Source organism: Chiloscyllium plagiosum, chromosome 13, assembly GCF_004010195.1.
Source record: "Chiloscyllium plagiosum isolate BGI_BamShark_2017 chromosome 13, ASM401019v2, whole genome shotgun sequence".
Lineage (NCBI taxonomy): Eukaryota > Metazoa > Chordata > Chondrichthyes > Orectolobiformes > Hemiscylliidae > Chiloscyllium > Chiloscyllium plagiosum.
The window spans coordinates 63,351,976-63,364,299 of NC_057722.1; the positions used below are offsets into that span (position 1 = coordinate 63,351,976).

At 43.5% G+C, this 12,324-nt stretch overlaps 1 protein-coding gene across 1 annotated transcript in view; it reads right to left on the reverse strand.

Moving 5' to 3' along the window:
• Positions 1 to 1,316: 1,316 nt before the first annotated feature.
• The window catches only part of LOC122556341 (5-hydroxytryptamine receptor 3A-like), a 28,162-nt gene continuing 17,154 nt past the window's right edge, over positions 1,317 to 12,324 (reverse strand). The window contains exons 6-9 of the mRNA XM_043702973.1: positions 7,982 to 8,142; positions 6,068 to 6,278; positions 3,861 to 4,085; positions 1,317 to 1,592 (exon numbers count right to left, since the gene is read on the reverse strand). Coding sequence (XP_043558908.1) covers positions 1,357 to 1,592; positions 3,861 to 4,085; positions 6,068 to 6,278; positions 7,982 to 8,142 — 833 coding nt within the window. The 3' untranslated portion in view covers positions 1,317 to 1,356. The remainder of the gene's footprint in view (positions 1,593 to 3,860; positions 4,086 to 6,067; positions 6,279 to 7,981; positions 8,143 to 12,324) is intronic.

Genomic DNA, 12,324 nt, shown 5'->3' on the forward strand with positions numbered 1-12,324 from the left:
CGGAAACTGAGGGGTGAACTTATAGAGGTTTATAAAATCATGACGGGTATGGATAGGGTGGGCGAGTCCAGAACTAGAGGGCATAGGTTTAGGGTGAGAGAGGAAAGTATAAAAGAGACCTAAAGGGCAACATTTTCATGCAGAGGGTGGTACGTGTATGGAATGAGCTGCCAGAGGAAGTGGTGGAGGCTGGTACAATTGCAACATTTAAAAGACATCTGGATGGGTATATGAATAGAAAGGGTTTGGAGGGATTTGGGCCAGGTGCTGGCAGGTGAGACTAGATTGGGTTGGGATAGCTGGTCGGCATGGACCGAAGGGTCTGTTTCCCTGCTGTGACTCTAAAACACTTTGGAGCCTCTTATTGTGAATGGTACTGCAATAATGCAATCCTTCCCATTTTAAGGAGCCTCCCTCTTAAGGTGAAGTGAATTTTCTTTCCCTCAGAGGTTAGTAAATCTGTGGAATTCTTTACCACAGAGAGCTATCAAGACTGAGTCATTAAGAATACTGAAGCCTGAGATAGACCATTTTTAATTGGTAAATGGATCATAGGTAATGGGGAAATGGTAATAAGCGAAGTTAAGGATTGTCAGATCAGCCTTGTTCCCATTTAATAATGAAGCAGACCTGATAGGAGCTGAAGTAGGCTATTCAGCCCATCTCTTATGATCTAATTCAATTTCCTTTTTAAAAGTTACCATTGGATTTGCTTCCGATAGCTCTTCACAGGCAATGTACTCAGAACAATCAAACTTAGTGTAATTTTAAAAAAGTGTTTCTCCTCAGTAAAATCCAAAAGAACTGCAGAAGCTGGAAATCAGTAACAAAAACAGAATTACTGGAAAAACGGGTTCTGAGGAAGGCTCACTGGATCCGAAATGCTAACTTGATTTCTTCCCACAGTTGCTGCCAGACCTGCTGAGCTTTTCTAGCAATCTCTGTTTTTGTACCTCCTCAGTCCTCAACTCACCTATCAAACTAACTTCCCACCCCCTCTCCCTGTTCACTGGTGTGTGTTGGTCGAGCTGAACAGAAGGTCACATCAGTTCAGGCAGCATCCAAGGAGCTTCGAAATTGACGTTTCGGGCAAAAGCCCTTCCTCTGGTTTCCAGCATCTGCAGTCATTGTTTTTACCTCGTTGATTTTAACCCTACTGCGAATCCTCTTGCAAAGATGCCTGCCTTGAAGAAATTTTCCTCCTCTCTCTATAAGCTTTATTCCTGATGAAGGGCTTTTGCCCAAAACGTCAATTTCGAAGCTCCTTGGATGCTGCCTGAATTGCTGTGCTCTTCCAGCACCACTGATCCAGAATCTGGTTTCCAGCATCTGCAGTCATTGTTTTTACCTAGAAGGTCACATCAGCCAAGTCACAGCGAGAGTTAATAAGAAAGCTGTGAAGAATATGCAGTACACAGAGTGAAGGACACAGTCGAGGATGTGACCAATCTGCAGCCACTCGTCCTCCAGCTCCCGCTCTTGGTCATGTCGTTCCAGGCCCTGTTTGATTTCCTCCACTCCCTCAGCGATCCTATTCAGCAATGCCTGAAGAGCATCAATCTCCTCTGACAAGGAACTCTTCATTTCACAATCTGCAGGGAGAAAGGATTCAGTTGGGTCAAGGCACTCTACATGCTCCTAACGCTGGGAACAATGTTATGGCAAATGTGTACGTCAGAAGTGGGAAGGGTTTGAAAAGGCTCAGGTGTCAGCTTGGAGAGTAGGGCTTTCTTAAATTTCCTTTACCTCACATTGATGGCTGTGTGAGTTTTGAGCTCGAGAATTCCTTCTTTTAACTTCTGTGCCTCTCTCTCCTGCCTTAAGACATTCAGTAAACTAAATTAATAAACTAAACATTTGTTCATCTTGACCTTACAGAGTCACACAGTACAGAAGATGGTCTTCAGCTTGTTGAGTCCGTACTGACTAAAACTACTCTAAATCTACACTTGTTCCATTTTCCAATATTTGTCCCCTTGAATGTTATGACATTTCAAGTGCTCATCCAAGTATTCTTTGCCACCTCAAACAGTGCACTCCAGCCTTATGCCACCCCCAAGTGAAAAAAATCCTCTTCAAGTCCTCTCTAAAGCTCCTGTCTTTCACTTTAAAATTATGCTCCCTTGTCATTGATCCATCAGCTAAGGAGAACAGCTGCTTTCTCCCCACCCTGTCCATGCCCTTGTTGCTCCTTGTATAGTTCTGTGCCAAATCCTGTTGATTAAAATTTCCCCCTAAAGTCCTTAGGACATGTTATAATGTTAAAGTTGCTATAAAAGTGTAACTTGTTGTTCTTGCTACAATAATCTTATTTCTATTAACTCGTTTCAGAAGAAATATCACTCTGCTTTTCCCTTCATTTTCTCGTGAGTGCCTGTTATGTTTCAGCACTTTGTGGGAAGCATGGCCAGATGATGCGAAATCACAAGCTTTTTGACTAGGGAAGGCACCTCAGTTGAGACTGATGCACTCCTGCACTCTCCAGCAGGGGTCAGCAAGAGGAAGTAGGAACTCTGGTTGGCTCCAGCCTGGCGCTGGTGAGGCTTCAGGAAAAGTTGGCTTTGCAAGCTGGCCAATAAGTGGCTGATGCCAATAATAAACTGAAAGTGACAGAAACAGCTCAATGATGAGGCTAGTTTGTCTAGACTGCAAATGTACTCTCTTAAATTTTAGATTAATGGGTGATATATTGCTGGAGTTTAAGGTGATTCAAAGAGATGTTAGTGAGCGTAAAGAGAAACTACATCCTCTGGCAATGGGATGGAGGAATTGGAGAATTCAAAAGAAGAGGGCAGATCCTTCAAACTCAAGCCAGGCCATTCAGGGGCAATGTGTGCAGCTATGCTTCCTGTCTCAAAGATATGGACTGCTCCACTGAAATACTGTTGAGGTTGAGAATGAAAAAATTTAAGAACTAAGATTGATAGACTTGTGTTAGTCGAAATTACAGCGGGTCACGGAACCCTTTGTTGTTGGGATGTTTTAAAAAACCTCAACCTAGTCAATCTTATTGAATAGGGGAGCAAGCTAGAAGGGTCAATAGTCTTCCCTACCATAGAAAATAACAGGTGCAGTAGGCCATTCAGCCCTTTGAACCTGCTTAGCCATCCAGTATGATCATGGCTGTTTCTATGTACCAATGCTCTAATTTCAATGTATCTAACCTTCTACTGTACCTGTCTTGGGAGTTTTTGGTAGGCACAGTGTCGAGGAAACTTTACTTTCAGCTTAAGAGAGTAGAGGGGGCTTTACTCTACACTTAACCCTGTGCTGTCTTTACCCTGGGAGCGTTGATTGGGACAGTATAGGATAGATTGGCAACTTGCATTTGAGAATAACACTGTACACAATGGATTTTTTTTTGTGATGTGCAGCTTACTAGCAACGTCAATTGGATGTCCAATTTTGGGAGGGGCAGTTTGAAAACTCAGGGGGTATAGAATCCCTATAGTGCAGAAAGAGGCTACTTGGCCCATTATGTCTGCACTGACCCTCCAAAGAGCACCCCACTCAGAACCACCACATCCCTCATAACTCCATGTTTACCTTAACTAATCCGCCTAGAATATCCCTGGACACTACAGGATAATTTAGCATGGCCAATCCACTTAACCTGCATATCTTTGGACTGTGGGAGGAAACCCACTCAGACGGGATGGAGGGGGAGAATGTGTAAACTCCACACAGACAGTCACCCAAAGTTGGAATTGAACCCAGGTTCTTGGCATTGTAAGGTAGCAGTGCCAACTACAGAGCCACCGTGCCATCCCTAGTCTCTGGAGTGAAGGTTTCCATTTGCATCCTGAATACCTCCGAACCCAGGTGAACTGGCAAAGAGCCTGAGAAAAGAGTGATGTTACCTTGGACTGTGATTTTGGTGGCCAGTGAGACACGGGAAATCTGATGGTAAACAGGTGGCTTCCCTCTCCGCCAGAACAGTTTCGCCCCATAGTTCAAAATGATGGTTCGCATCCAAGCTGGGATTGGCTTCCTCTGTTTCGCATTCTGGTGGATGATGTTTATAATGACGATAGTCTCAAACAAGCTGCTGACCATGAAGGTCAGAGACACCAGGAAGAAAATGGCTGCCAGGAGATCAGCAAAAGCAATCATGTCAGACTGGCATGGGGAGCGTTCCTACTGCTGCCTTCAATCATTTGGACAAAACAGGCATTCAACAGAGAGTCTGCCTGTTGCCAAACACTATCCAATGTGTTTGCCATCATAGCTTCTTGCAAACCAATTATGACAAGTCACATTAGTCGCTAAATAAAATGAGGAAAATACACTGTCTTCGGGCCAGTGATCCCAATATTCACATTCTCAAAGCATGTAAACGCTTATAGATTTTCTTGTACATTAGATCATTAAACAGTAAAAGAATACACAGAAATTCCAAGTGCACTTTAGTCACAATGTCTGTTTTACTTCCTTGGTTACTAAACGGTAGCAGATCTTTGTTCAGTAAATATGGACCCACTGAAATATTGTGTCGTTTTATAAACAAACACACAAAATGCTGGAGAAACCCAACAAATTGGCAGCATCTGTGGAGAGAGAAACAGATGTTAACAGTTAGAGTCCATTATAACCACTTTTCAGAGAAATAGGAATTAACATTTCGAGCCCAATATGACCACTTTTCAGAGAAACAGGTTCTGAAGAAGAGTCATATTTTAATTGAAACCTTAACTCTGTTTTTCTCTCCACAGGTGCTGGCTGAGCTGCTGAGTTTCTCCAGCATTTGGTTCAGATATTCAGCATCCACAGTATTTTTCTTTTATTTATTATGTGATTGTGTGTTTTGCACGAATATAAGGTTTATTACTGATACCTGGTGGTGCACTCAGAAATACAGCTGCACAAGCAGTTACACAAACCTCACATTGAAAGTCCAGGATACGCGTGCGCGCACACACAGACACAAACACACGTTTAGAAGTTCAACAATGTAACTGACCCTCCCTAGTCAGCAGTTTGTGTGCACAGTGGATAATGATGTACAGCACTATGGCAACAAAGAGTATTACAGCCCTTTTATTCATTCATGAATCATGGGCATCATTGGCAAGGTTAATGTGTTGCCCAACACATGCCCATGAGAGCAGTTGTGAGCCAACCACATTGCTGTGGATCTGGAGTCTCACATAGGCCAGACCAGGTAAAGGTGACCAATTTCTTTCCCGGAAGGGCATAAATTGATGATAGTTTCATCTACTTGAAGTTCAGATCAAAACACAAACTCCACCAGCTTTCATGGTGGGACCTGAACTCATGTCCAAGTGATGAGTCTGGGCCTCTTGCGCCCACACCTCCCCCCTCACCTCCCTCCAAGGCCCCAAAGGAAACTTCCATATCCGCCACAGATTCACCTGCACCTCCACACATATCATCTATTGCATCCTCTGCACCTGATGTGGCCTCCTCTACATTGGGGAGACAGGCCAGCTACTTGCGGAGCGTTTCAGAGAACACCTCTGGGACACCCGGACCAACCAACCCAACTACCCTGTAGCTCAACATTTCAATTCCCCCTCCCACTCCACCAAGGATATGCAGGTCTTTGGACTCCTCCATCGTCAGATCACAACAAAACGACGGTTGGAGGAAGAACGCCTCATCTTCCGGCTAGGAACCCTCCAACCACAAGGGATGAACTCGGATTTCACCAGTTTCCTCATTTCCCCTCCCCCCACCCTGTCTCAGTCAAATCCATCAAATTCAGCACCGCCTTCCTAACCTGAGATCTTCTTCCCGACCTCTCCGCCCCCACCCCAGTCTGACCTATCACCCTCACCTTGATCTCTTTCCACCTATCACATTTCCGACGCCCCTCCCCCAAGTCCCTCCTCCCTACCTTTTATCTTAGCCTGCTGGACAAACTTTCCCCATTCCTGAAGAAGGGCTTATGCCCGAAACGTCGATTCTCCTGTTCCCTGGATGCTGCTTGACCTGCTGCGCTTTTCCAGCAACACATTTCCACCTCTTGATATTTAGCCCATTGACATTACCACTGTGCCAGCTGGGAATATATTACGAGTAAGCACAATGGAACTCCAAGTCTTACCTATCAATGGAGTGTGGGATGAGTTACTGGGTAACAAGTCCTTCACAATGATGAGGAAAACCGAATAGCCTAACATGAGGGTCATCTTAAAGGAGGCTCGGTCAAAACTATGAGCAGGCAGATAAAAGCTCACAATGTCCGTCAGCATGAGGAAGGCACTCGGGATGAGTATGTTCACAATGTAAAACATTGGCCTCCGCTTCATTGTCACCTGCATGATGAGAGACGATGGATTGTGAGGGCTTGGTCCAGTCATTGAACTAGAGCAACAGCTGAAAGCCAGAAATGAACGACAACAAATACACAAGAATAACATCACATTCGGGATTCCTTGTTTCAAAATCACAAAGTAGTTTAATCATGTTGACATGGAGAAGGTTATCTTAATTTGTGGGAAATACCAGAAAGAAGGACCAGAAATAAAAAACAGTTGCTGATAAATTAATTAAGGAATTCAGGAGAAACACCTCTACACAGAGAGTGATGAGAATGAGGAACTCCCTACCACCAGGACTGGTTGAGACAAATAGAATAGGTGCATTTAAGGTGAAACTAGAGAAACATATTACAGAGGGGAAAGAAGAGAAGCAATTAATTGATGGACTGAAATGAAGTTTGGTAGAAGGAGACTCAAATGAAGTAGAAATGAGAGCAAGGAGGAGTTGGGCCAAATGGTCTGTTTCTGGAGATTATACATAACGGTAGTTAGTATTCAATGGTGTGCACTTGCATGCCTCCCAATAAAGATTGCAAAAAAGAATTAATTACCAAGATAGGAATTTTCAGCTCATGGAGAGAGAGGCTGGCATTGTTCTCCTTCAGACAGGACTGGTTGGGGGTTTAAAAATATAAAATTTGGTCAAGTAAATGAGGAGAAACTGTTTCCACTGGCAGGTGGACGGTGGTTGAACCAAAGACCCTGGCTAAGTAAATGGGAAATAATCACTTGTACAAACCAGGAATATTGCTGACAAAAGACACTTTGTCAAAGCTTTTCAACTTGCAATCATCGGGTCAATTTGCAGAAAATGCCAATGCAAATAGAAAGTCACATTTATACTGTTTGAGAAACCATGATTTTGCTTATGCATTCTCCATGGCAATGTATTTACCAATCAGAGTTCACTTGTCAACCAATCAGAACTCTCCTCTCATATGGTATAAATATTGGTTCTCTCCTTTAAGAAGATATTCTTGTGAATTGTCTGATGAGTTCAAGATATAAAGCTTCAACAAAATATGTCTTTTCAGCAATAATTGGGAAGAGAGTGAGGGGGAGATGAGGAGAGATTGTCTGGTTACACGTTTGGAAGGAATTGACTTGCTGGAAAGAAGAAGACTCAATGGTAACGTTCACACAGGAATTGGTAAGAAGAACAGTGTGAATAGGATTAACTGGATAGCCCATTCAAAGGGCCACTACAGAAATGATGAGCTGAATGACTTCTTTCTGCAGGGTCCCATTAAAGAACACCAGCTCCAAACTCCCTGTGGCAGCATGGTAGCTCAGTGGTTAGCACTGCTGCCTCACAGCGCCAGGGACCCAGGTTAGATTTGCATCTCAGACGACTGTCTGTATAGAGTTTGCGCATTCTCCCCGTGTCTGCGTGAGTTTCCACTGGATGCTCCAGTTTCCTCCCACAATCCAAAGATGTGCAGGTCAGGTGAATTGGCCATGCTAATTTGCCCATAGCGTTAGGTGCAATAGTCAGAGGTAAATATAGGGTCTGGGTGGGTTACTCTTCGGAGGGTCGGTGTGGACTTGTTGGGCTGAAGGGCCTGTTTCCACACTTTAGGGAATCTAAACAACTCCAATTTTGACGGAGATCAGGCCAATCATGGACATGAATGTCAATTACTCATTACCATCTCAAGTTGAGCTACTTGAGGCGAGGAGACAAACATGGTACTTACTTCCAAGGATATAAAATCATAGCTTCCCCAGTCCTCCAGAACACTCTCCTCAGAAGCTGTGATCTGGAGGAGTTCCCACTCTCCTTTGCTTGCAAAAACTTTCTTGGATTTGGACGTTATCTCCTCAGAAGTCTCTTTGATGTGCAGTTTCATATCTTTGTCTACAAAGAAAGAGGTTTGATTAGGAGACAGAAAGATTTACATTTGTGTCATTACTTTCACAGAGTTATAAAGAAAGGCTAGATAGGCTGAGACTTTTTTCACTGGAGCATAGGAGATTGAGAGGTGATCTTATAGTAGTTTATACGATAGTGAGGGGTTTAGATAGAGTTCAAAGTTTGTGAGAAGATTTGTAGCTCGGGTGCTCGTTGCTGTGGTTCTGTTCGCCGAGCTGGAAGTTTTTGTTGCAAACGTTTCGTCCCCTGTCTAGGTGACATCCTCAGTGCTTGGGAGCCTCCTGTGAAGTGCTTCTGTGGTGTTTCCTCCGGCATTTATAGTGGCCTGTCCCTGCCGCTTCCGGTTGTCAGTTTCAGCTGTCCGCTGTAGTGGCCGGTATATTGGGTCCAGGTCGATGTGTTTGTTGATGGAGTTTGTGGATGGGTGCCATGCTTCTAGGAATTCCCTGGCTGTTCTTTGTTTCGCTTGCCCTATAATGGTAGTGTTGCCCCAGTCGAATTCATGTTTCTTGTCGTCTGCGTGTGTGGCTACTAAGGATAGCTGGTCGTGGCGTTTCGTGGCTAATAGATGTTCATGGTTGCGGATCGTTAGCTGTCTTCCTGTTTGTCCTATATAGTGTTTTGTGCAGTCCTTGCATGGGATTTTGTACACTACGTTAGTTTTGCTCATGCTGGGTAACGGGTCCTTAGTCTTGGTGGGTTGTTGTCTGAGAGTGGCTGTTGGTTTGTTTGCTGTTATAAGTCCTAGTGGTCGCTGTAGTCTGGCTGTCATTTCAGAGATGTTCTTGATGTATGGTAGTGTGGCTAGACCTTTGGGTTGCGGCCTGTCCTCGTTCTGTTGTCTTTCCCTTAGGCATCTGTTGATGAAATTGCGAGGATATCCGTTTTTGGCGAATACCTTGTATAGGTGTTCCTCTTCCTCTTTTTGCAGTTCTGATGTGCTGCAGTGTGTTGTGACCCTTTTGAATAGTGTCTTGATGCAACTTCGTTTGTGTGTATTGGGGTGGTTGCTTTCATAGTTCAGGACTTGGTCTGTGTGTGTGGCTTTCCTGTGTAGAAAGAGTTAAAGGCAGTGTTTTTTCCTTGAGACAGGGGATTTCAAGACTAGGGGACAAATGTTTAAGGTGAGAGGAGAGAGATTTAAAAAAAGACCATGAGAGGCAATTTTTTTTTTATCCAGAGAGTGATTCGTGTGTAGAATGAACTTCCTGAGGAAGTGGTGGATGTGGGTACACTTACAACTTTTAAAAGACGTTTGGATAAGTACATGGATAGGAAAGATTTGGAGGGATATGGGCCAGAAGCAGGCAGGTGGGACCAGTTAGTTTGGGATTATGTTTGGCATGGACTGTTTGGACTGAATGGTCTGTTTCACTGCTGTATGACTATGACTCTGTCAGGACAGGCTAAAGCACTTTACAGTCAATTATTTAATTTTGAAAACTGGACGCTATAGCAAAAAAAACATGTAGCCAATTTGAACATTGCAAAATCTCACAAACAACAATGTGAGAATGACCAGTTATATGATGCCAGAAAACCCATTGTGTATCAAACATTCCAGGAAACATACAGCAAAGGATTATACACAAAGTAAATCTTCCTGAATATTGTCCTTATCAAACACTCACAGCATGGGTGTAGCATGGACTAGGTGCTTTAAGCAAAGTTTACTGCAAGATGTGAAATGTGAGAGCGGGAAGTTCAATGGAGGGTGAGCAGCTGGTGATTTTTTCATCTATTCTCTTTCAGTTCATTCATTGATTTGTAGGAAGGTGCAATGAGGGCCTGTCTTCCAATTGTTAAAAATTTGAAAACTGTTATTTTTTTAAAAAGTAGCAATATTTGTATTTAACTGAAAAACAGTAGAAATAAGAGGTCAGGGTCAACATTAAAAAAGTAATCCAAAATAAAGTAAGGTTAACAGAAGGGAAGTAAACTTCAGACATGGTAGCGCAGCTTGATTGAGTGGAATGTGTGGCCGATAACATGTGGGAAGTCACACAACTTACCAGTGCCTCAGAAGACCACATGTGCAGGAAATGCTGCCAGCTGTGGAAACCTGTGCTCTACATTTCAGACCTTGAGTGGTGGCTACAGTCTCTGTGCCACGTCTGTGAACCTGAGAGTTCTATGAGAAACACATCCAGAGAAATGTGGCAGATTGACTTTAATTTGGATAAATGCGAGGTATTGCATTTTGGTCAAACAAATAAGAGCAGGACTTATACAATTAAAAGAAGGGCATTGGGTAATGTTGTAGCACAAGTAGACCTAAGTATTCAGGTATATAATTCTTTTAAGTTTGCATCACATATAGATAGGGTGGTTGAGAAGGCACTTAGCACACTTGCATTCATTGCTTAGACCTTTGAGTACAGAAGTTGGGATGTTATGTTGAGATTGTACAAGATGTGGGTGAGGCCTCTTCTGGATTACTGTGCTCAGTTCTGGTCGCTCTGTTGTAGAAAGGCTATTATCAAGCTGGAGTGGATTCAGAAGAGATTTACCAGAATGTTGCTGGGAATGGACAGTTTGAGTTATAAGGTGAGGCTGGATAGACTGGGCCTTTTTTCACTGGAGCGTAGGAAGTTGAGAGGCGATCTTATAGAGATTTATAAAATCATCAGGACCATAGATTAGGTGAATAGCAGATGTCTTTTCCATAGGGTGGGGGATTTCAAGACTAGGGGGCATATTTTTAAGTTGAGAAGAGAAAGATTTTAAAAAGACATGAGGGGAAACTTTTTCTATACAGTGAGTGGGTCATGTGTGGAATGAACGTCCAGAGAAAGTGATGGATACGGGCACAGTTGCAATGTTTAAAGGAGATTTGGATAAGTACATGAATAAGAAATGTTTGGAGGTACATAAATGCAGGCAGGTGGCACTGGTTTAGTTTGGGATTATGATCGGCATAGACTGTTTGCACCATAGGGGCTGTCTCTGTGCTCTGTGGCTCCATGACTGTAAGTGGTCACACCACAACAAAAGGGCCTTGAGGCAGAAAGAGAATGGACACCACCAGACAGTGCAAGAGAAATGAGCAGGCAATAGAGGTGTCCCCTCAGCGCTCACTCAAATCAGCTTACTACCTTGGAAGTTGATGAGGGCACTGGTTCCTCAAGGGGGTGCAATCAGAGACAGTTTTGTAGCTCCAAAGTACCTTGAAGAACACAAAAAAGGAAGTGCAAGAGTGAAAAGGATTCATTAGTTGGGAGGTGTTTCTATGGCCGCAGATGTGATTTTACAGTGGTCTCCCTGGTCACAGAATTAAGGATGTCATAGAATAGCTGAAGGATATTCTATAGTGGAGGGTGAACAGCTTGATGTCATGGTCCACGTTGGTACCAATGACTTTGGACTGGCAGAGGATGTGATCTTGACAATCAAAATTTAGGGAGCTGGGGAAAAAGTTAGCCATAAAAAGTAGTAATCTCTGGATAGCTCCCAGTGTCACTTACAATTAAGCACAGAAATACAGGTTAACGCAGATGATTGTATGACTGAAAAGATGGTGCGGGGTAGGCCTTTAAATTCCTGGGACTGGCTCTGTACAAGCCGGACAGGTTGCATCTGAATGGAGCTGGGACTGAGTCCCTAACAGCGTGTTTTATAAGTGCTGTTAGAAGGACTTTAAACTAACTTGGCAGAGGTGTGCAAACCAACAGAGAATATTCAAGAAAAATGTCAGGACCTGCAAAATACCTGGAGAGACAGACAACAATAGTATCGAGAATAGTAACTTAATAGATGAAGTCAGGGTAAGAGAGAAAGTAATGAAATCTAAATCAGGGTTACTGTGCATGCATGTGAAATCACAGAGTACAGTTAACAAGATTGGGGATTACAGGTGTGGATTGCAATGTGGAAATATCATGTTGTGGCAAATGGCCCAAGGAAGGGTAGAGCTGAAAATGTGTTGCTGGAAAAGCGCAGCAGGTCAGGCAGCATCCAGGGAACAGGAGAATCGACGTTTCGGGGCCTCATCTACAAGTCAGTGATTGTTGGTAAGGTTTAAGGTGATGATGGAGAATGGTTATGATCAATCTAGAATAGGAATAAAATCAATTGGCAGAGAATCAACTTTGAGTTAGAACTAAACTGGGCTGGAAATGTGTTGCTGGAAAAGCGCAGCAGGTCAGGCAGCATCCAGGGAACAGGAGA